Genomic DNA, 24,357 nt, shown 5'->3' on the forward strand with positions numbered 1-24,357 from the left:
GTTGACTGCATTACACTAGAAGATGGGCTGGTGTAAGGTGCTTCATTAAAAGTGAGAGGTGGAAGCTCTGTAGGTACCACAGTAGCACCTCTGGAGTGGGAAGCAGTGCAGCCAAACGGCTGTGACCGCTGTGCAGCTCTACTGGAGAAGGGTACGCTCCCGGGCTGTGGGCACTGCACCCTGAAAACAAGGCCTGACAAAGTGCCTGGTAAAAGGCATTTCCTCACTAAGGCAGGAGAGACAGAGGAGCAATTTAGTGCAACAGGCCAATGGAAGAAGACATTGCTGCCCTCAGTAGTTTTATTTTGGCAGCATTTAGATTTCCAGCCAAGTTCAGAACCACACTGTGGAATACACCATTTAAAAAAAAAAAAAAAAAAATCCACTTCCAGGCTCAGGCAGAAGGAGGAATAAATGTTAGCCTCAGTCTACAAAGAGGGATTAAAGTACTCTAAGTTGTATTCAGGAACTAAGGCAGGGACAGCAGCTGAACCCAGATGGCCTAGGGTGAACTAGAGCTTAAATACAAAATCCCCCTTCATACACGTATATGCATTTCAGATATCTAGCACTTGAAAACAAGATCTTACCTTCTTCACTCCTTTTGTCTACAGAAGTCAAGAACCTCCTTAAGCCCTGTAGTCTCTGCCTGTAAGTAGAAACATGAATAAAGCCTGCCATCCTGTGCACCAGGACATGCAAATACTTACTTGTGGGAAGTAAGAATACGTTACCACAAAATAATTAAAATCCAATTTAAATTTTAATTCCTTTGACATCGATGAGAAAATTCTAGCTCCAACACTTTATTACTTAGGAACAGCACCAGACTTGAGTTTGTAACAAACTCTAATCTAGTTTATACACCCCAAAGCAGCATTTACTTTTTCCAAACTAATATTATCCGACAGCGTGCGTTATTACTCACAGAGCTAGCACACCATATGAGCACAGCCGTATGCACACTTACTATTTGTACAGGATTCCTGCCATCATAACCAGTTTGCTCCAGGTCTGCACCAGCTAGGTACCAGGCATACAGCCCTTCCACATCACCCTTAACTGTAAGGCTGGAAAAAGAATAATTAATATTGGTTCTAAATCTTTCAGTCCATTTCAGTGTGCTCCTGGGTCCTGTCAATTAGCTCAGTATGCAAACATTGAACCAGAACAGGCTCAACATGGCTGCCAGGGTAGAGAGGTAAGTAAGGAACACTATTACAACAGCTTTGAATAGCTGAGCAAGCAACACAGCTTGATGAATCAGTTCCTTAAATTAATAGGGCTGTGTATAAGTACTTACAACAGGCTAGTTTCACATAGTGGGTGTGACTATGACCAAAGGGGAAAAAAAAGTCACGCAGTTTCATATTTCACAACACAATATTTATCTCATGAAATGAGTTGGGGGGAGGGCAATGGCTAAACCAAGATGCAGCTGAGTAAGTGAGAGCACAAGCAGATGTGCCAGCAATCAGCATGCCTGACTTAAAACCATTAAGAAACCCCCTTCACAAGTTTGCATAACTGTTTGCTATCAGAAGTTATGACAGCATATTTATGTGATAGCATTTGGACAGTAACAGCTACTTTTTTTTTTTGAGTTTTAAGGTAATTTGTAAGATTTAAATGGGCAGCAAGCAAAAAAAACCCACGCTTTTTAAAGACGACCTCTATCTGCCATATATAACAAGCAACAGAAAGGACCAAAATGAATCATATAGAAATAAGCGAGTTAAAGTTTTCAGAAGAATGTACACCAGATTGTTTCTTTGCACATCTGCTGGTCATCTCATCCATAATACTTAAGGTTCATTTTTAACTTTCATTTTGGTAAAAGAAGGGCTTATACATATGCAAAAGCATGACCATCTGCACCAAACCTGTAGACAGGCTGAACAGCCAGCCAGGCTGGGAGGACTACTTTCAGCTTTCTCAAAACACCAGCGTCTGTCAGGCTTCAGACCCGAGCTTGCTGCGTGCTCGCAGATTGTTTCAGCAGAACTACGCCGATAATCATCAAGTGAGGTTGAATCTCATTAAGAGAGGGGGAACCCTCCCAAAACTTATTAAGTTCGGAGTTTGCTGCCTTAAACAGTGCTCGCTGTGGGAGAAAGGCATACTGCTGGCAGCAGGGATGGAGGATGGCAACAGGCTCCTGGGTATAAGAACCAAGCCAGGCAGACCTGGTGGAGAGTGGAGAAGGCTAGAAGATGCAAGGGGCAGACAGTCAGGTAAGCTCATGGGGAAAAAAAAAAAAAAAAGGTGAAAGCAGGGCTGCAACGTTTAGTTCTCTGCTAGGCTGAAATCACTTCTGTTGTTGATTAAATCTCTTAAGTACCTGAAAAAATGTTTTCAGGGGAGTGGAAGCCTCTAATTGCAGCAGTCTGAGGAGAAAGTCAGAAAGAGGCTTTTGCTTGCAGCAGTCCCAGAGGCTGGGCACAAAAAGGGAAAGCAAACGGTCTCTGTCTGTGCTCCTCTATGCAACCCTGAGGCAGGGCAGAAGGCCTACAGCAAAGGGCCCTTCGGGAACAGGGAAGTGGCAGTGGGGTGCTATGAGGTTTAATAGTGCTTCACGTGACACGTGAAGAAAAGGATGATTAAATCATTAACGAAAACTGCCATCACAAAAAAAGGCCCCCCTCAGAAGCAACAAGGAAACAGAGGAAGGCAAAGGAGGTCTAACAGGAAGCTCAGTGGGAAGTCCTTAAGGAAACTGCAGCATTAATAAAGAAAATGTGTAAGCATTACTAAAGCAGAGAAGAAATTGCTTAGCAGCCACTTCTGGGACACAAGAATGATCTTTCTTTACAAAGACAAAGTCTCTTGCCATCGACTGGAAGGTCACAGAACTAAGGAACAAACAAACAAACAGCAAGCCTACCTAGCAAGAGAGAGTTACAAGCATCTCCAACACTGGACAGGAAAGCACTGTATTTGCCAAACAGAACCGCACTATTCAGCCACATGCAAAGTGGAAACCGCTTTGGGCAAAGACCAGCACATTTAGAAATATTACCAACCTACATACGTAGGGCAAGCCAGCTAGCATCACTGTAAGCAACAAACAAGGACTACTGCACTTACTTGAAAATTAACTGCCTAATAGCACCTATTCAGAAAGAGCAATTTAACCCACATTGCCAGAGGTCAAAACTGTGAAGTGGTCTCCTTCCATGACATTAGAGCAATCCAAATACACAGAAGTATCTTCAATTTTGCACCTGCCATTTACTGATCAAGTAAGAAATATATTCTATGGGGACTGTGACCCAGAGAACAAAAAGTGACATGGCTTGCGAGAAAATTCAGATACCACCCTAAATAGAAGATGCCTATTCCCTAAACGGATTGTAATCAAGAACACCACAAAACATTTTCTCCAATTGCAGATCTCCACGGTCAAGCCATACGCACCTGTATTTCCTTTACACACTGTAAGTGTGCTTCATATAGTCAAATATATACATAGGACCTCTCAGCATACACTCTAGGGACCTTTGCTCTGTATTTTGCTTAAAAGATAGTTACGTCAGCAATTCCAACTACAAGTGCATCTTCTAAGCAGAAAGTCCATCATTTTTATATCATGAAATGGAATAAAAATAACTTCATGTACCCTTATCAGGATGTTTAAAACTTGCTTTGTTGACAAAGAGCTACTTAACATATTTCACTAAACTCTGACTGATACCTTTCACAGCAGATAATCCCAGGTATGCTGCCTATCAATACTCTTGTATTTATAAAAAATGATTATGTTCCCATTCCACAGTTTCAGCATGGCTAATGTAGCCATGATGATGGCTGAGCTGAGCTATCAACAACAGCGATAATGCAATTATGCTTTCTAATTTTGTGTCTCCTGTCACACTAGCATCAAGAAAACTCAGTTACAGGAGCTACTGTTTAAGGGGTGCTCTGTTACTGTCAAGGTACCAGGAGCAAGCTGCTCCAGTCTCAGAGGGTTTAGCAGGACAAGGGCCAATGCAGTTCTAGATCTGGGAAGTAATGAGTACGGTGAAATGACACCTTGAGCTCCCTCCTGCCTCCTCAGGCACTAGGATTTCATCTTTCCCAGAGAGACAAAGCTCTGCTTTTTTAGCAATTCTTCTTTTCCAGTGTCTATATAAAGCAATCAGAAAAGACTTTTTTTTTTTAGGTGTATCATCACCCTGATGGAACAGAAATTATTTTTTTTTAAACACCTTTTTTTTTTTAATTAAAATCGTCAAAAAGCAAGTTAAAAGTCCAGCACAAGACATGGTCTGTTCTATCCTTAACACACTCGGCAGTGCTGCTATTAGCTACTACCTTCACGTCTCTCTCAGTTGAGACAAGCAGACTTCTTTGAAAGATAGCAGGCATTAGAAGCTTGGTCCCAATTCCTGCAGAGGCATATTTATCCTTCCTCCCCCAGCCTTACCACCCAAGTTTCTGTTAAATTGAAAAGGCATCTTATTCTGAAAGTTACTAATTTTGAAAGGCTGCATCCTTGTATATTATATCGTATCATTTTATGAAATCTAAGAATATGAAAGAGAAAGCTAGTTTGGCTTTATGCCCCTATTTAATTTTGTGAAGTACAGACTTGAACAAGGAGTATCTCAATTCTAAACAGGCTTTTTTTCCTTTAAAAAAACAAACACAAAGCAACTGTTTACCCACTCCAGAACTTGACAAGCCTTCAGAGTACATCTGAGTGTCCCAATTTCTCTCGTCATGGTTTGCTTTTGCAGGCAGATGACAATACTACTGCAATATGAGAAGACACTCTGACATTTTTAACAAAATACTAACACTGAGATCTCTTTCTCATTTTAAAACAAAGCCATGAACCAGATACCAAATAGCCACAAAGTGATTCTAAAAATCAGACTAACACCTCTCACTTAACAAAGAAACCAGCAAATGAAACCATGGAAGATTTAATAACTAGATCATCTTGGCTGCATCTGCGTGCGTCTCCACTTCCTACACAAGAGCTCCTGCTGATACTGTCCAGCTCTCAGCTCTGTTCGGTACTCCTTTCCCTTTCAAACATCACCAATGCAAAAGGAGCACATTTATTTCTATTTTACCTCCATAATCCTCCAGTTGAACTATTTTATTCTAAAATCATGAGTCTAAACAGAACGAAGCTGAGGAGACAGTATTAGAAAATAAAAAAATCACTGTTCATGGTCTTTTATGAAAGCCAGTTTGAGGATAGGTAAGTAGCAATCAGGGAAATGCGATTATAGCTTCTAATTCAGAGAGAACTGTATGGGAGAAAAAAAGTTAAGTTAGCTAAGTGGAGGAACCCAGAGCTTATCAGAAAGCAAGCAGCTTTGTCCTTCTAAACCCCAAGCAGCTGACATATTGCCTTGGTGACAAATTCTGACTGGTACAAATTGCAGCTTAAGGCACGTTACAAGATAGAAGAGATGTAGGAAACCAGTTCAAATAAGACAGAAAGAAGATGATATAAACGGCTTGTTCTATAACCAGCTTGACCATGTGAACACGACTGCTGTGAAGGTGCCAGTGCCTGCAAAGAGAAGGCAAGAGGCAGGACAGAGAAGTGAGCCTGAGTAAGTTGGAAGAATAAGTGTATCAGTCAGGTCATCTAAGGATGCTCCAGAAGTAGTATCTGAGATGTTTTGGCAGGAGGACAAACACCAGTACCTCAGATTTAATAACTTTTAGGTATCCGAATAATGCTCTGTGGAAAAAGTACACTTTAGTGCAGAAGACTTCTCCAGGACCTCTAAAACAGCTAGAGGAAAGAAAGCCCTTCAGCTCTGCAGGAGCACCGTAGGGAAGAGCCACCATTCCCAGACCCTTCAGCACTGCCTTGAAGCCTGACCACTGCCCCAGGCTGGCTGCGCTCCTGGTACAGGCAGTGCAGTGACGTCTGTCAGTGGGCATGCCTCTGGTCACGGCCACTGCTCCAGCTGCTGGCTGGGAAAGCCTTGGTGCCAGCTCCTGACCTGCTGGGGAGAGCCTCTTCCCCGCTCACCCCGAGTACATCGCTCTGTGCCAAGCCCTCATTCAGCCTCTGCACACATGTGCACTCCTGCCCTCTGTTTGGAAGATTTACATTGGTTTTATACTAAACTTATTACCACCAATGCAAGTTCAAAGTATCTTAAGGGTTTATTATCAAAATATCAGCTTTGAACAACAGGAGATTGTGCATGATCCTCCTTAAAATGCTGTTACAAATCAGAACCACTTTTTGCTTAAGAGACCCTTGTCCTCTTCCTTTTTTTTTTTTTTTTTTCCTTTGGACATATTACTTCCAGGTCAGCTAGCCAAACTGGTCCTGCATGTGGCACCAGGGCTAAGGGGCCAATTTATTTGGAGAGAAATGTCATTCCTTCAGGCATTCCTCTCACTTTGACAGATGGAAACTACGCAAACCATCGGTTTAGTTCTGTCCTATCACTTGCAGGGCCCTGGGAAGCGTACTTCATGGCAAAAGTCTTATTACCCAGTCTCTGAGCGTGTTACGACAATGGGAACACTCCAGCTAGTATTTCTTGATTCAGAACTACTCAAAGGACTGAGTCCAGTCTCTAATAGAACACACATAAGCTTTACCTTGACCTTGTGTAGCAGACAATACACAGCACTGGCTGGCCCCTACAAGTCTCAAGGTTTACAGCCAAGTCCTGATATAAAGGCCAGAACTCAGGGTTCTTTCTGTTTGCTTTTGAGAAGAAGAAGAGAAAAGGAAATGAAGTAAAAACTGTAAGTATTTTAGGAAATACATGAAACCTCCTCACAATTTTCAGAGTAATTTGTAGTTCAGGACCAGTACTGTAAAAAATAAAATCAAGCATCTATTTCTTTCCATAATACATATGCATATTATTAAGCTGCCTCATATATTAAAAGCAACTGTATGGAAAGTTACCTTTAACGGAGGATTATACCCTCTTAAAATTAAATATAGAGACAGTGAACAGCTGTTCAAAAGTTTTGGGGTTAAACCTATTTGTCTATTTGATTTAGTTATTTTTAAGAACAATGTTATATGCTAGTTAGAGTAGAAGCCATTCCCATACAAACGAAAAGTGGATTTTAAGAAAATGAGTGATGCACTACATGCAGCTTTGGTTCTCAAACAGAGATGCTATCAAATCACACCTTGCACAGCTTCTTCCTCACCCTTCCTCAGTAAAAGTGCTTGGGAAAAAATGGGCATATTTGCTTCCAGTTCACTTATCCCCACAATACTCCCTACTTTGGGGTTCTCTTGAATTACTGGTGCTCCGACACAGTTCCTCATTGTTAGTCTAGCACAGAAATAGCCACGTCACGTGCCAGGGACCCAGCTGTTTTTTGGAAGTTGTCTACACACTGTTCTCCATTCTGAGAGTCTCTTCTGAAAAACCATCCCACTCCACCCCACTTTTAGAGCCACCTCACCTTATATCACATTTACCTGCACAGTATTGTTCCAATGTTCTCCAAGTCATGGCTTGAAAGGTGCGCTCCTGTTTCTCGTAACAAATTAATCACTTCTACGTGCCTTTATGAAAGGAATAGAAAAAACAGAGAAAGTGTCTTGATCGGTAGGGTTTTTCCCTAAATCCAGCATTACTCATATACAGTCAGTGAAAGATCTTATACGGTATTCGCCACCATCACAGAACCAATGAACCTTCTCCAAGGTGACAGATATAATAAACAGATCTGCTCTCCCTATCAAAAAAGAAAAAAAAGATAATCATTTAACCCCCTCCTCTCAATACCTTTATTATTTAATTCCACCTGGAATCTTTATGAGGTCTTCCTTGTCCTTTCCTTTGAGATAAAGGGACAAATAGATATTTAAGCACTACCAGCCAACTCATATACCTTAGTCAGATGCTTGAGAAAGTCTATGGAAAAGGCCGGTCTCTAAAGGTACTGTTGTGGGTAGAAAATAATATGACAGATGAAAAATGTGCAAAATATGTTTTTCACAAATGACCTAGTGAAAGGTTTAGAACTAGGTTCAAAAAGGAGGCGACAGCGTGCTTCTCTGCTAAACAAATTATCTAGTTTACAAACCCAAACACAGGTTTTTTTCTCCAGAAGGAGCATGATGACACCAGTAGATCAGGAATAGTTTCACTCTTTAAGTAAGCTGGTACACCATAACACTTCAAAACAGAGTTTGGCCTATCATTGTAATGGGAAATACATGAGTTTTCCCAACTCATTACCTAAACACTCATCTGTAGTAGCTAAAAATAAGCTCACATATATGTTCTGCTTAATCACTTGCATTTTCTTGGAGGTAGCCATGGGACTTTCCATTTCAGAACTGGACTAAACTGCTTATCTAATCCCTTTGCTTCTTTTTAGGAAACTCCACCTTGAATCACAGAATATTAGGGGTTGGAAGTGACCTCAAAAAATCATCTAGTCCACCCCCCCCTGCCAGAGCAGGACCACCCACAGCAGGTCACACAAGAACACATCCAGGCGGGTTTTTAATGTCTCCAGGGAAGGAGACTCCACAGCCTCTCTGGGCAGCCTGTTCCAGTGCTCTGTCACCCTCACAGTGAAAAAGTTTTTCCTTATGTTAATGTGGAACCTCCTATGCCCCAGTTTGCACCCATTGCCCCTTGTCCTGTCATTGGGCATCACCAAGAAAAGCCTGGCTACATCCTCCTGACACTCGCCCTCTATGTGTTTATAAACAGGAATGACGTCACCCCTCAGTCTCCTCTCCAAGCTAAAGAGATCCAGCTCCCTCAGCCTTTCATCATAAGGGAGATGTTCCACCCCCTTAATCACCTTTGTGGCTCTGCGCTGGACTCTTTCTTGAACTGAGGGGCCCAGAACTGGACACACTATTCCAGATGGGGTCTCACCAGGGCAGAGTAGAGGAGGAGGAGAACCTCTCTCACCCTACTGACCACATCCCTTCTAATACACCCCAGGATGCCATTGGCCTTCTTGGCCATGAGGGCACATTGCTGGCTCATGGCCATCCTGCTGTCCACCAGGACCCCCAGGTCCCTTTCCCCTACACTACTCTCCAACAGCTCAGTCCCCAACCTAGACTGGTGCATGGGGTGGTTCTTTCCCAGATGCAAGACTCTACACTTGTCCTTGTTGTATTTCATTAAATTTCTCCCTGCCCAGCTCTCCAGCCTGTCTCGGTCTCTCTGAATGGCAGCACAGCCTTCTGGTGTGTCAGCCGCTCCTCCCAGTTTTGTGTCATCAGCAAACCTGCTGACAGCGCACTCTGTTCCCTTGTCCAGGTCACTGATGAATATTGAAGAGTACTGGTCCTAGTACTGACCCCTGAGGGACTCCACTAGATACAGGCCTCCAACTAGACTCTGTCCCATTGACCACAACTCTCTGACTTCTTTCATTCAACCAATTCACAAGCCACCTCGCTACCCGAGGTACCAGACCACATTTCCTCAGCTTAGCTGCGAGGATGCTGCGGGAGACAGTGTCACATGCTTTACTGGAAATCAAGATAAGCCACATCCACTGTACTGCCATCATCTATCCACCTGGTTATGTCTTCATAAAAGGCTATGAGGTTGGTCAAACATGATTTCCCCTTGGTGAAGCCATGTTGACTGCTCCTAATGACTCTCTTATCCTTGATACGCCTAGAGACAGCACCGAGGATAAGTTGTTCCATCACTTTTCCAGTGATGGAGGTGAGGCTGACTGCTCTGTAGTTACCCAGGTCCTCCTTCTTGCCCTTTTTGAAGGCTGGAGTGACATTTGCTTTCCTCCAGTCCTCAGCCACCTCACCTGTTCCCCACAACTTACCAAAGATGATGGAGAGTGGTCTAGCAATGACTTCCACCAGCTCCCTCAGCACTTGCAGGTGCATCCTGCCAGGGCCCATGGATAGAGTTATCCATATTAAGCCTACGTAAACTTATAAGTTTCATATATCTTAATTCATAAACTAAAAGAATTGTACAGCTGTTATAGTAATCACTTTGCTTTTCCAAATGTAGGTTATTTAACCTACCAGACAGATTTTTTTTTTTTTTTAAATTGCACTCTGTTTCAATTGACAGCCAAACAAAAATTAAAAATCTTTCTTAGTTTCATGGCAAAGCATTGCTGGAACAGCACATGCCACAAGTTTGTTCAGTTATCTAAAATATTTTCTCAGGTGAGTCCCTTACGACATGGCTAGTCATCCACAGGCATCTCCTTGAGCCAGCAAATAATGGCACGGCTTCCTGTTTTTTCAGCCTGTAGTGAAGAATGAATTCTACATGTATGAAATTTTTAGTTCTGTCTTAAGCAGAACAGTAATTAGCTGAAAAGGAATTTGACCGAAAATAGATTAAAGTAGAACATGTTTGTTCACTTAAGCTTACACTGAGTACAGAACTGAACATGGGGAGTGTCTGCTTAGTCTCCAACAACTGCCCTGGAGTATTCCTCATTTCCCACCTTTTACTCGAAGTCACAGCGTGACACTAGCGCTTTTTAAAATAAAAGCTATTCTATGGGACAGCACTAAAAGATAAAAAAGCAGTAAAGTTGTGTGGTATCTTCCCTCAATGTGCTCCCCTTATGAATTCTGTATCTCTGGAATCCAGTGAAGAGTCAGGCTTTTCTTTACCCCTATTGTAACTATTTACTCCTCACTGGTAGCAAGATTCCCTCCAGAAATCCCTTCACATCCCACCTATGCCACACAGCCATTACTACTCTGAGTGGGACTCAGTCTTTGATACAGACAGATTTGGGGGCATTTACTCCACACTTTTAATACAGCAAATTCAAATGAGGAAAAAAGTGGTTTGGAATAAAATAAATCTTTAATCATTGATACTAGCAGTGTTTACAACAAATGCTTACAATAAAACGTTTCTAAATAGAAATGCAATGTCCCAATGACTAGGAATCATTCAAAGTCATGTTTCTTGGTACGGTGGGAAGAAGAGGACATGTTGTATACCACTGCTTGTTAAGGGAAGGGTAAGGGAGAGGAAGAATAGGGACAAATAGTAATGCACAACTTAAATGTTAAATGTAGTACTGTGACTACAAAGAGCAGATGTGTCCAAGAAAACAAACAGACCACGTCTCACATTCTCATCACTCAACATGAAAACTATGCGGGAGGTAAGCCGCACTACAGCTTGCTCCTGCTTGCACCCAAACAGTATCTACATTCTGCAGAAACTTAAGCCCTATCCAGAGCACCACTTCTGCTGCCTTGTACCTACCACAAGAGCATTATTCGTATTTCAAGAGGCTGGCTGTGAATTTCTGATACTGTTATGTCTTAGGCACATGAGAGGTATTTGTCTTTAGAAGTTGTTGCTTTAAGTGCTGCTCTCCTGTGGCTTTACAAAAGCCTCACAAGGGTCATAGTTTAGCTGATGTCATGAGCCATGAACTTCTTGGGAACAGTTTAAATGCAATTCCTGTTCTAAGGTGACAGCACAAAACCAAGAGCAGAGCAACTTCTGGACAATGAAAGTTCAAGGTGTAGAGGGAAGGCCAGTATCACCATGTTAGCCTGGGGTGCACTGCTGCTTGTCCAGGGTAGCCCCATCTCATAAGCAAAGGCATGAGGAGCTACTACTGTCACCTGTGATCTGTTCCTGACTCTCCCTTTTCTCAGTGTGCTCTGTTACCAAAAAGTGTTTCTTGGTCAGGCGTAGGCTATAGAAACAATGCCATTTTGCATGTTACTTAAGTCATCCTTTTGATACTACCACTGTCATTCATCCATGCTCTGATGGAAAAAACAAATAGACAAAAAGTGTTTCTAGTGTCTCCTCCCTGCTAGATTCCATTATTGATAAGACGAGATAAAAACCTCAATGTATACTAGTATTTTAACAGATTAATAGCAAAATAAATGATTCAGTGTGGTCTTCAACATTCACTGCTATGAGTGAATTCCGAGTTCCAGACAAAGACATCTGAACTTTCTACCAGTTCGCGAGGGCTCTGGATTCACAGCAGCAGTCAAGGTGCCGTACAGTACATATCATCTTAGGCCTTGGCTTGGCAGACATTTATTAAAGTGAATCAACTTCAAAAGGGATGAATCACATGTGAAATTAACATGCATGTAAGAGTTTGCAGGATTGGGGCCTTAGGCTGCACACCTTCCATCAACTCTCTTTAAAGAAATGCAGGTGTAATGTATATCCAAACTTGACTGGCTTCATTCTTTTTAATGCTCGCTCCCCTAGCAACTGGAATGGTTATGGCAGAATCAGCTCAGGTTCACTTGTTCGGTTTTCTGCATGGTATCAGTGGGAATTTTATGCTCAAATACTGTAAGGACAGGATTCAGTGCACTTCTGGAGTCAGTGGTGGTTAGATTTTCACTCTGCCTTAGATTTTCTGAAGTAATGTAAATGTAACCTTGCAAAATATCAAGTATTTAAATTCATATTTACGTGGGAGGTAATTTTACTGCCTCTAATCTGATGTTCTCACAGCACTGTATGAGCAACTGCCCATTTTCAACTTTTTACCACTGCTCTACAAGTAAATGGAAGTGCTTTTACTAAATAAAATATACACGATTTTTATTCAAGACATTTTCCTGCTTAGAGAGTTTCTGTTATTAAAAAAATATTATTCTATTGTTTTGAAAATGAATTATCCCTTGAGGGTACTCCGAGAAATTAACGGAATGCTACTAATTTTGATCAAGCAACTGGCATAAATTAACAGTGGTCTGTTTAGCTTCATGCATAAAGTGAATAAGACTACATGCAAATTGCAGAGTTACAAAATGAAAAAGCGGAAATGCAGTAGTTTATTTCTTATTTAGACAAGGACTCCACATTTTACCATCTAAAGAAACAAAGAAAGAGTCACTTAAAGTAAAAAAAATTAAGAGACTATCATTGATATAGAACAAGTTGCTGGTCTACCAGCTGAAAGTGCTATGTTAAGAAGCTTTTAAGAAGAGACATAACTCCTGATCATCTTTACAAATTATTAAACGGAAAAGAGAAATCAGTCATCATTATATAGGTTTGCATGCTAGGTTAAAAGGCAAGCCACTGAGAAATGTGACATAAAAAACTGGAAGAGAGCTATTTTTAAGATGAGTGGATACTGAACTGCAGTTAAATGCCAATTAAACAAATACTAATTCTCAGAAAATGGGATTAAGCTGATGCAATATTCAGTAAAATTGAGAAAGCTACAATATTAAACAGTTTAAAGCATTGACTGCTCATTAAGATCAGTTTTCCCCCTTCCCTCTCTGCCACTTTGTACACTGCATCAGGATAATCTCTTCACTTTCAGCATGCAACTGTTTAATAACTCGAATTTAAATATTTCTGTAGCAGAAATTTTTAGTGGGTATCTAATTACGCACATACACTGTCTGATCTTTACCATTCTTCTTTATATGCTTATCAGTGTGAAATGCAGTGTGAGTACACAGCAGATCATAAATACACATTTATGAGATTAGTTCTAAGTCAACTCTTCCTCTCACTCCAACAGTAGAAACAAAAAGAGAAACTGAAAATGGCTATGGTGCAGTTTCCTTTTACAATCCCTATATCGAAATGGGTGTGCAGTTTTAAAGAGCTTAAGAGTCATAGTAGGAGTCTAATATAGGAGTGGCGATGCTAAGGAATCCAAACAACAAGCTCATGTGAAATTCCTCAGGCGGTAGATGGGTGCGGTAAAAAAAGTAGGTGCCTGATTTGCAGGAACATCTAATGGTATCTAAGGCTTTAGCATTTTCTCACATTGGACCAGAGCCACTTCTATTCAACTGGGAGGTTATTTGTTTGATTTGCTGTTGGGCTTGTTTTTGCTTTAAGACTTTAAGGGTTTGCCACTGAAGGGCTCATATATTCATGAAATAAAGCAACAACTACAAAGCCATAGGGGACCATGCAGTAGGTAGGTATGGCAACAGCACAGTGTGGCCCCACAGGACTAAGTCTCAAGTTAATAGAGCCTGTTGAGTATTTTCTTCATCTAGTCTTTTGACACTGAAGAAGCCTTCAAGTTCCTTCTGCAGCCAATGCAAAACCAGGACTGTCAGACCTCCCAGGGAGCTAACTCTAGCCTGACAGACCAGGTGAACTTGTCAACATTAGAAAGCTGTAGGAACATTTAGGGAGAGACATCCATGAAGACCACGAAAATTCTACTCCAAGCTCCTTTAGGGAAAAAAAAGCTCCTCTCCTGCCATCATGCAGACTGAATATGAGATAAGGAGCTGAAAGTGGATCAAAGAAACAAGAAGAGATTAGGGCATGCAGCTTCTAACAAGTTAGAAGACCAATGGCTCTATGAATCCTTAGGCTATATAAACTAAGTGTTTTATAATTAAATTTTGATAACTGATAACTGTTATATTCTATGCTATGGCCATTCCTTAGGACCACACAACATGGAAAAGACCAGTAAAATCGCATGTCCATGACTACCATTCAGGAACTGCTGGCATCCAGAACAACAGGAAGAGGAAATCCACAAGGCAGGCAGAGCCATGCAGCCATTCCATATAATTATGAGTGGGCGGAAGGGAAAAATCAAAAAAAACAGTCACCCAGCAAGAGACTCAGGAAAGCACTGGTGGAAGGGAAAGATTAAAACATGTCAACCTACCGGTATATTTTGTGCCAACTGAAACAGTCTGGTCTTGATGAGAAAGGGAAGGGCAGAAAGAAAACAGACAACCCTTGGTCCTGCACTCTCACTTCTGACAGTCAAAAGGAGTGATAAGTTTGGCTCTGTTTTATAAGGAAGCCTCATAACAAAGAGTGGAGTCCTGCAATTATGGACAAAGTCTCGGCAGGAAGGCAGCAACAAGTTACCTTTTGCTAAAATTCTGCATGCATACCAAGTTGTTTGCTTTAATTTCATATTATTTCAAAAAAAGCTTTTAATTTAGGCTAGTCACATCCTTTGAAACAAAGCTGGTTCGCTTATTTTAAGTGCTGTCATTTACACATGACTGCTGAGACAAAATAAGACCAAAACATAGGGATGGACTTGAAATCCAAAGTGACAGAAGGTTTATAAACTTTACATAGAGTGGTGTATAAATTATTTTGTTACCTGAACTTGATTGCATTCATCAGTGGGGTAGATCCATATCTGTCTCTAGCATAAACAGTTGCACCAGATGTCAACAAATATTCAACTAATGGTAAATGCCCTTCAGAAGCTGCAATATGAAGCGGAGTTCGGCCATCATAATCTCCACAGCTCAAGTTCCCACCCTGCAAAGGGACAGAACCTTTGCATGACAAAAAGATAATGGCTGCGCATTAAGTTGTTACAACAGTAGATGCATACACCACATTTTAATTCTGCCACCAAATTATTAAGCTTGTCAAACTTAAATTTTATCTTGTACCGCCATTTTAGCACCCATAAAGATATTTATTCCACCTTCTGTGTGTTCCCCCCTCCACACACATTCTCATTAGAGCCCCCTCAGATATGCTATTTATTCCAGTACGCCACACAGCAGCTTTGTGCTTATATTCCACTAGTTTTACTTGTCTTAGGATAAACATATCTTAAAAAAAAACCCAAAACACACCAATAAAATTTTGAGGCCCATTACCAAAGTCTCAAAAGTAGGGTAAATCAAGGTAAAGAGGAAAGAAAAAAAAAAAAAAAAAAAAAAAAAGGTGTAGCAGATGATACAGGGAAATGCCTATTTCTTTTTTTCAGGTATAACCCAAGCTAGAGCTACGGGGAGAGCCAAAAATCCTGAATTAGCACAGCACTATGTTTTGCTTAAATATAATTTTCAAGTCCTTTTTTTTAATCATGACAGATTTACATCCAAAAGCTGGATATTATGAATATGCATAAAGAAAGTTAAGCAAAAGAAAGCAGCACAAACCATTTTAAAGTGTTCCAAAGTTAGCAGATAAGAACTTGCAATTTAATCTACCTGTATTTTCACAGTTCAAAAGAAAACGTAAACAGGTGAGAACCAGATAGGAGAAAGAACACAACAGTTTTGAAAGACAAAGATGGAGGAGCCTAGAAACCAATTGTGTTAGTCAAAGCACTTTGATTCTAAGATTTAGGTAGCTGCTTCCCAGTGAGCATAGCTTCCTCCTGCCATTTACAGCTCTATTTAAAAAGTCATGCTTTGTACAAACTGTTAATTTCACATTACCATTTCTGCTATGGCTCTTAGTGCATCTATGTCACCCAGTTTAGCTGCAGCACAAGCCAAAGGTGGAATTAATGCATCTCTTACAGCTTCTAACTCCTGAGAAACAAATAAAATTAAACATTTATTATCAGCCTCACCTCTAATATGATTGATGTCCAAGTCATAAAAACACTGCCCTTGCTTTCATGTAGTTTCCAAATTAGTCATTTGGTTATTTAAAACTGGTAGCATTTAGTTCTTGTAAGGAAAGAAGTCTGATGTTTATTTTACGTTTTGTTGGTCTCACATCCATGAAGATTTATATTCCTTCCTGGCAACACTACAATTATCTGATATCTATATATACCATTTAAGGTGCATGCTCTAATTAGCATCTCTGTACTGCCATAGTTATATATCAGTACAGTAAGAGAAACAGCTCTGGTAGGAGTTGCAAAAGACCATATAGTCTAGCCTCCTCAAGACTGGATCAACTTTATCCATGTGTTTCCTTGGATATTTGTGTAACCTGTACTTCCAAACCTCCACTAACAAGCCCCACAGGCCCCCTAAAGATTCTCTCATTTCTCATGCTTACTAAAGAACCACCATACATTCAGTGTTCATTAGCTACTCATCTTCCCCAAAACCAGGCCAAGAGAAGAGCAAATACTTCTATCTTACAACCAAGACTGTATTTCCTGATTTTTCCAATTGGGAGGGACTAATATTAAATGCCACTTGTGTAGTGCTTCCTTAGTATCAGCCTTCTGTGACGGCATGTACAATTAAGCTGTTTTACCTGTAATTTACTTGGATTGCACCAAACTGTCAATACATTTGACCACAAAAATACAAAGCACTTTTTCATATCATTGATACCCTGAATTACAGCAACTTTCTGAGGCTTGTTATTGCAGCCAGCCAGGAAAATAAATTCAAGATGGGGCTACAAAGAGGAAAAAACAAAAGTTAATATGTTTTTAATTAAAAACATTCTCATGTTATGCTTGTCATTGTGTCCTTTCTCCCTAATGCTATTGGTTAGCTGGGACACTTAGTTCTAAAAAATAATATAAAAGCTCCAGTGTTCCATTTTTCTTTCAGCGTTGCTGTTATCCTTAAGCTAGGTTCATTTAACTGAATTTACAGGTTTACATGAGTTCAATTTTAAATTTTTAAGTATATACCTCCTTGCTGCTGATACTTAGAGATTTGGCAATCACTTGAATAAACTTGCTATCTCTCAGAGAGATCTTGGCTCCTGTGGGTACAACAGTCATTTCTCCTCTTAGATTCTCACTCAGCATCTGAAAAGCAAGCAATCAAATCCTTTGTTAGCAGAGGAAAAATATGGTAGTAGTCTAATAAAAAAAAAAAAAAACCACCTTAGGATCAACTTAGAAAATTGTTCAGAGATATTATGGAAGCTAATTGAACGCAGACAAAAGATTAAAGAAATAGTAACTGTCCCATGAAGACTGCAAGTTTAAAAAGACAAAGGGGGGGGGGGGGGGGGAGAGGCAAATGAAACTTTCTTCCAAAGCAAAGAAATCAAAATAAGCATGTAACAAAACTCCCCAATTTTTAGAGTATGCAGACAAAAGTTCCTTAGTGGGGTAAGCTACTTAAAAACACAAAGATAGTGAGTAATTAGTAGAGTGAGGGTGAAGACCAGAATATTCTGAAATGCTGCCTTCTGCCAGCAGTTCCAAAGCTCAGTACTCCTACACAGACTGTATATGTAGGCCTCAAAACAAAGCCCAGTGCTGCCTGTGGACAGTCATGTATTTCAAGGGGTTTTCAAACAGCTTCATTAGCCCTGATTTTGTTAAAATTTCAACATCGAGCCAGCTTTGAATGCAGAGGGTCTACAGTAGTACTAGTCATTCAGTATTAAAGCAGGTGTGTAACAGTTTGCAGGATGGGTGCATTCAATATAACCAGGAAAAAAAAAAAAAAACTAAACCAAAAAAAAAAAAAAGGTAAGCCAATTCATGTGTAGAAAGTGCTTGAACATGGCAATAAAGAAAATACTCCAAAATACAGGTTCTGGGAAATCTGGAGAACAGAGAGAAAAGCCAGTCATTAAGAAAAAGCAACTGGTTTCCTCAATTCTGACAGTTTTACATACTGGCACTCTTTCACCAAAGGTTGCTGATGCAGCTGTAAATCACGTAGTTATTTCAATTAGAATTTTAAAAAGCAGGATTGTGAAAGTTTGCAAGAAACAGATGTGATGCTGGAAGGAGGAATGCCCCAGGTTTACTTATGTCTAGGCATGCCCTTTATTAAAAAAAAACAAAACTCCAAGCGCTGACAACACCGTAGCTGTCTGCTGGAAGAGTCCCATATACATGTAACTGAGAGGATACCAACTGCTTTGGCGCACTTTTAGAGTCTGACAGGTTGAGATCATTGCTTTGCACAGGTAACCTTAGCAATTGGCACCCATGCTAAAGGCACCCAATGCAAAGCCCTACGTGCCTTACTCGGTCCTACCAGCTCTGCAGCCATTTGCATGTGTCTGGGGGCACATTCCTTGCTTCTTCATGTTGAAAGAGAATCCTAAAATAACCACGCCAGCTTCAGGAGAGCTTCCGTCTCTTGGGAGACTATTGTTTAGTGATATGTTTAGCTGAAGATATTGCCACAGACAACATATTTCCAGGCTTTCTTCCCCTCCTGGTCTCTACCACTCATTCCTGCCCAGGCAATGCAGCATGCTGCTCCCTTAGTTGTGCCAACACAACTGTTTGTGGGTCTGTACAACGAATCAAATAAGGAAACCAATCCTGCTTAACTCAAAGAAATTGCAAAAGTTATTTTGTTTTTCAAACCATATAAAGGAGGTCCCAGCACCACCACAGGAAAAACCGTGTAGCACATTCCGAAGGGCAGCACATGAAGATGCAGGAGTACCTTGTGCCAGCAGTACCTAAAACATCCTGTCACCAAGACCTCACCTCAGTAAGTCAGCTATCTCACCTCAGCAAACTGGATCTCAAATTAAGTTTTAATTCACACACCTAGGCAGGAAGCCAGCTGGGAAAGCTTCTCCTGTCCCAGGTCAAATAATCCTCTGTGCAAGAAAATTAAAGTCTGCATTAAAAAACAACAGGCTAGCACATGTGCATTCCAGGGTCTGTGAGCATACCAAAGGGGCAGTGAAGAGCCTGGGTTCCTAAAGTGTATATACACAGACACGTGCAATACCACCACTCTTCACACAGCGTTATGTCGCCTGTCAAGCATGTTCTTGTCCAGAGTATGTTCTTACCATCCCCACCAAAGAAACACGTAGCTCCTCCTCCTCTCATTTTTCAGAGCCAGGGCTTTAGCAAACAACTGAAAGCCAAGTCTGAAACAGTTTCTAAGCAGGGTAAATGGTACTTCCAGCCACCCTGCTTACGATCATAGGTACCCAAATACATTGTCTCAAGAGCTGCTACTGGTTGGAAGATATTAAGCATGAAATAACAATCAAATTTATTTCAGTTCTAATGAAAACAAAACACCATCATAAGATACACATGTGCATGCAGTGCTTGTCTAGAGAGTGACTCATGATGATGTCATCTCCCAAAGTGTCAGATTATGATTTCACTGCATACAAGCATAGAAACACATGCATTCCTCCAGACTGCTGCTCCGCTACCTAATTCAGAGTTGTATGTTCCTTGTATAAAAGGAACATGATATATAACTATACAATTTGAGGAAAAAAGCTTTGAGCACCTTAAGCACCAATGAAGAGGAAGAACATTGTTAAAGGGCTTAGGATTTTAAAATCAGTTACAATTGGTTCTTAGAATAATCCTCTATTTTTTATTTATTTATACAGTCTATCTCCCCTTAGAGAAACCAAATCTAACACTGTCATGAGGAATGCTGTAAAGGAAGAGGCTGTAGGCAATATTTATATTCAGAATTAGCTTTGTGTGAATGAGTCTTGGATGAAATCTTTACCACACTAAGATCAATGACAAGATCGTCACTGACTTCAGTACAGTTGGGATTCTGTCTCCCATATGAATTTCCACATATGGGTTTTTAGTACAGAAATGTCCAAGGTATACTACTACTATTTAAAGATGGCATTTTTACGTCTCAGTCACAGTCTTCACCTGACTTATGCAAAGAATTCTTTTCTGTCCCAATCCATGCACATTAATTTGCCTAACAGTATTTTCCTTAAGGAAAAAAAAAAAACCAAACCAAAACCACATGATCATCACATTATGGCTCTGGAACCAATTGCTTTTAGATGCAAAGGAGAAGTTCAAGGCATTCAGCTAAGCAGAAGTTAGCACATTAGATGAGAAAGTTAAAAGCCTTTCAAGGTCACACTGAAGTATTTACCTGCCTCTTCTCCTCCCAGCTAAGCTCACTCTTGCTGAGCGTGTATGACAGTTTAGTTAGGGCTGCCTCTGGTGTCATATCACCCCCAGGAATTACTCCAACATCAGCGAGAGTCTGAATAAAAAGGAATAATGATTCCCATTAGCATAGCATTCAGAAATACCTGCACGAAGATAAAATGTATATGAATGATGAGTAGCTACACAGAATACAGTATGCAGCTGTGCCTCCACTCTCTTGCTCCTCCTACTGCCACTGTAATTTTTATAATTTTAGTTATCAAATACCAAGCAAATACTAGAGCCAGCTGAATAAAGATGACTTTTACTTTAAATTCCTTTTCATGCAATAACATTGAAGAATTCACCCAAACGCTTGCCACGGTCACTTACTATGCTAAAAGGGAAAGGTTACAGGTCCATATCAGCTATCTGCAGAGTTGTCAGATTCTCTTTATTGAAAAGCTGCAGTTACTCTGTTTTAACCCAGTGGCATTTTGAACATTGCCAAGTAGGCTGTTCTCACACAGACATATTTACCATTCTTTTATGGGGCATTGCTTTGGATGAATTCCAGCACTACAGCGTGCTCACAGCAGGAGGGTTTTCAGATCCTTTCAGCCTGTGCTAGCAGTGTATGATTTAGAACATAAAACTAAAATATGTAATTTACACAGTTCTGACACAAACAACTAAAAAAATGACCTTTTTAACTTAGTTTTGGGTTGGGGTTTTTTTGAACTATCAGAAGAATACCTGAACCAAAGCAAAAAGCGGAAAGATCTCTGCTATGCTCAGCAAGCCCCATATACGTACAGTGAGCAAGACAGAAAAGACAAAGGAGATTTCAGATCTCTTGTCACTAAATGGTACCAGGGCAAACACTGGAGCTTCTCTAAACCACAGATCATCATCTTTGTCACAATGTGATGCCTCGCAGTTGAGCATCTTGCAGTAGTTTCTTCACACTGCACTTTACTCTTAAGTACCTTGTATATAAACTTCAGCTTTGAAATTTGTGGCTTAACTAATATTTTTAGCAAGATACAGAGCCTTAATCAGCTCATTAACCAGCTCCAAGAGCCCCAGACTAACATTTTTAGAACTCCCATGGGAAAACATATACAGAGAAGGTGAGAAATACTTTCTGTACTGCAGGGCTAGCCGAAGAACAGTTAGGGCTTTCTCAGCAGGTTTGAGAAAGAGGAGGAGGAAGGGATTTCCAGGCTTCCTTCCTATACCTGAAGTCCCCTCAATTATAAGTTTCTACTATGCAGATGGATCAGAGGCCAGACATTCAGTTAATTAAAACAAACACTTCAAGGGAAACCAGGGACTCAGCTGACCCACCTGGCTAGCCTGAATGAGTAAAAAATGGCCCAGCCATATGCAAAGACCTGTGAAAGTTTTTATTTAAAGAAAAATCAAAGTAAAGTTAACAGTATAGCAACTTTCCAGCATTCACCCATGACACTTCCTCCATGGAGCAGTTCCTTATGGAAAGAAGGCAATGAAAGAACAAGCATGAAGTAATTTTCTAGGACTTAGCTCTGTCAGTGTTTTCCTCAAAAGATGCCAAGAAAACAGGGCAGCCTCCACCAGTGGATGCTGAAGCAACATAATACATGCTCCATATAAAAAGTGGAAGCCAGAAGCAAACACATTTCCACACAGCCTTACAGTGGTTCAGTAAACCTGAGCAGAATCTTTTGATTCAGCACATCAACAGTCTGGATCAGAGTGCAAAAAGCCATTTGAGAGGTGACTACTTGGAGAATCTTTTAACAAGTTCATAGAAGAGATTTTTTTTTTTCTCTTCCTTCCATATAATTTCAGCAATTCATTTCAAGCATAAGATCACATAAAAGCTAGGCTTCATTTTCATATTGTTTTTCAAATGTAAGTTTGGTGTCTTTTATTGACTTAACTGCTTTCTTCCTTCCATGTGAACTGTTCTATATAATCCATGTATTCCTATTGTAATTGCTACAGAGCACAGGATCTTTGCAAAAGTTAATACTTCTCAAAACATCTCCATTAAGTTATGCAAAAGTTTTACCAATACCTAAATGACTGCCCAAATCAGAAAATACTGAGTTTGGATACTGAAGAGGTAGAAAGAAACTCTTACCATCTCCCTTTCTTTCTCCTCAAAACGGACTATGTGTTCTCAAAGCAAATATAATCTAAAGCTGTGTCAAAATCAATGTTAAAAGAGGCAGGTTTCAGCACCAGATTAGAGTATCTAGGTTTGCCTTATAGCCAATGAAGAGGCTGGCTCTGCCAGACAGGTGGTTGCTCCCAACAAAACCAGGTGTCTAAAACAGAGGGATGAGTCACTCTCTGGCAGTGCTTCTTGGCTGTTTAATGGCTAGCCTTTTTGTAAAGGCCAGTTAAACCAGCTTCCCTCACACTACCACATACAACACACACTCTTATATGGCTTTGAGCTCTTATTAGTCCCAGTGATGTCATGTCTTAATACACAATTGAGAAACTCACTATAAAATGCCCCAAATATTAACAGTATCTACACAAAGCCTGCTTTAAGCCAGCCTTCATGGCTTAAACACAACTGATTTCCATTCCGCAAGACAGACACTTACAGAATTCAATCTCTCATTGAATTTGGTTGTACTTCCAGTCAAATAAAAACTAGGATTTGGAATATTGCTTGGATTTGCAGGCTTTCTTGATGTTCTTACATTGAGGCTAAGTAACTGCTAGCCTATCAAATACTTCTTTATTTGATCATCTGACCCCTAAGCTAGCTTCTATATCAGTGGAATCCCTTTGGGAGAACTACTAACAATCTAATGCAAGGTATCCTGGAGTGCTGCACACGACTGGAGCAAGCAATCACTAATTTGGGATTTGAGCTGACTGTTTTGACTATTCAGACCTGGAGTAACAGGATCTTGTTTGCAGATACATATTTAAATGCTTCCAGCTTAAGATTTTTCAGATATAGTTATTTCATGAGCAACATCTTTACCAAACCATTAAGTCTGGTTTTACCTACTGGGACTACTAGAAGTATATAATCAAGTTCTATCAGTGGGATGTTTCTTTCACACAGTAGTAGAGTCTGAAATCGTTGCACAACTCTTACCTGTCCTGTTGCATAGACCGTTTTAACAGACCCTCGTAAGCACTGGGTACAGTTTAGAATCACTACTTTTCGTTCAGCTGCTTTCTTCAGTTCTTCCAGCAAGTCTTCTCTGTTGTTTGGGGCATTGCCACTTCCATAAGTTTCAAGTACAATGCCCTCAATTGGAGGCTGAAGAAACGCTTTTACCTGTTTAAAAAACAAGACAGGAAGAGAGACAAAAGATCACATTAAGATTTTTCATGTATGGAACAGAGTTTTTAAAAATTATCTATTCCTGTTAGTCTTATAGGCTGTCATGCCTTATAATCATAAGTTCTTATGCCCTTCTGTGCTCTCCATTTGCAATAAGTGGGACTGTAGAATAGGCCAAAAAAAAAAAAAAAAAAACAAACAGGCTATACTGTTGCACCATGGCAGAAAAAGCTAGATTTACACTTATGAAATAAATGTAGAATTATTAATTGAGATTTGAATACCTACCCCTGCCCAGGTTTGTTACTTTAGCAAAGAGTTTTGTTAATAAATGTCTGCCTAAGAGAGAGTGTATCTCACCTTTCAGGAAATAACATTCTAATGAAGCCTGGAGTTTAACTCAAACCCCAATTCGTTTAACTCAAGGCAGAGGGGGGGGGGGGAAAAAGCGCACTAATACATTCTGGGCCAGTTGTTAATCAGGTGGCTCTTGCATCTTGCTGTAAGAGAATGCGTAGCAAAGTTCTCTTCCTAGAAAGATGTATTTTAAACCACCTAGATGTTTCCTTGCTGATCACATATGCTAAACGCAATAC

At 40.4% G+C, this 24,357-nt stretch overlaps 1 protein-coding gene across 1 annotated transcript in view; it reads right to left on the reverse strand.

Annotated features, from left to right (window-relative positions):
* Positions 1 to 595: 595 nt before the first annotated feature.
* Positions 596 to 24,357, reverse strand: part of ASPG (asparaginase) — a 46,495-nt gene continuing 22,733 nt past the window's right edge. The window contains exons 8-15 of the mRNA XM_086463281.1: positions 23,570 to 23,755; positions 20,459 to 20,572; positions 17,287 to 17,406; positions 16,118 to 16,213; positions 15,037 to 15,200; positions 7,433 to 7,519; positions 971 to 1,070; positions 596 to 649 (exon numbers count right to left, since the gene is read on the reverse strand). Of these exons, the coding sequence (XP_086319407.1) occupies positions 596 to 649; positions 971 to 1,070; positions 7,433 to 7,519; positions 15,037 to 15,200; positions 16,118 to 16,213; positions 17,287 to 17,406; positions 20,459 to 20,572; positions 23,570 to 23,755 (921 nt within the window). The remainder of the gene's footprint in view (positions 650 to 970; positions 1,071 to 7,432; positions 7,520 to 15,036; positions 15,201 to 16,117; positions 16,214 to 17,286; positions 17,407 to 20,458; positions 20,573 to 23,569; positions 23,756 to 24,357) is intronic.

Source organism: Leptosomus discolor, chromosome 3 (assembly GCF_034619465.1).
Source record: "Leptosomus discolor isolate bLepDis1 chromosome 3, bLepDis1.hap2, whole genome shotgun sequence".
NCBI classification, from domain to species: Eukaryota; Metazoa; Chordata; class Aves; order Leptosomiformes; family Leptosomidae; genus Leptosomus; species Leptosomus discolor.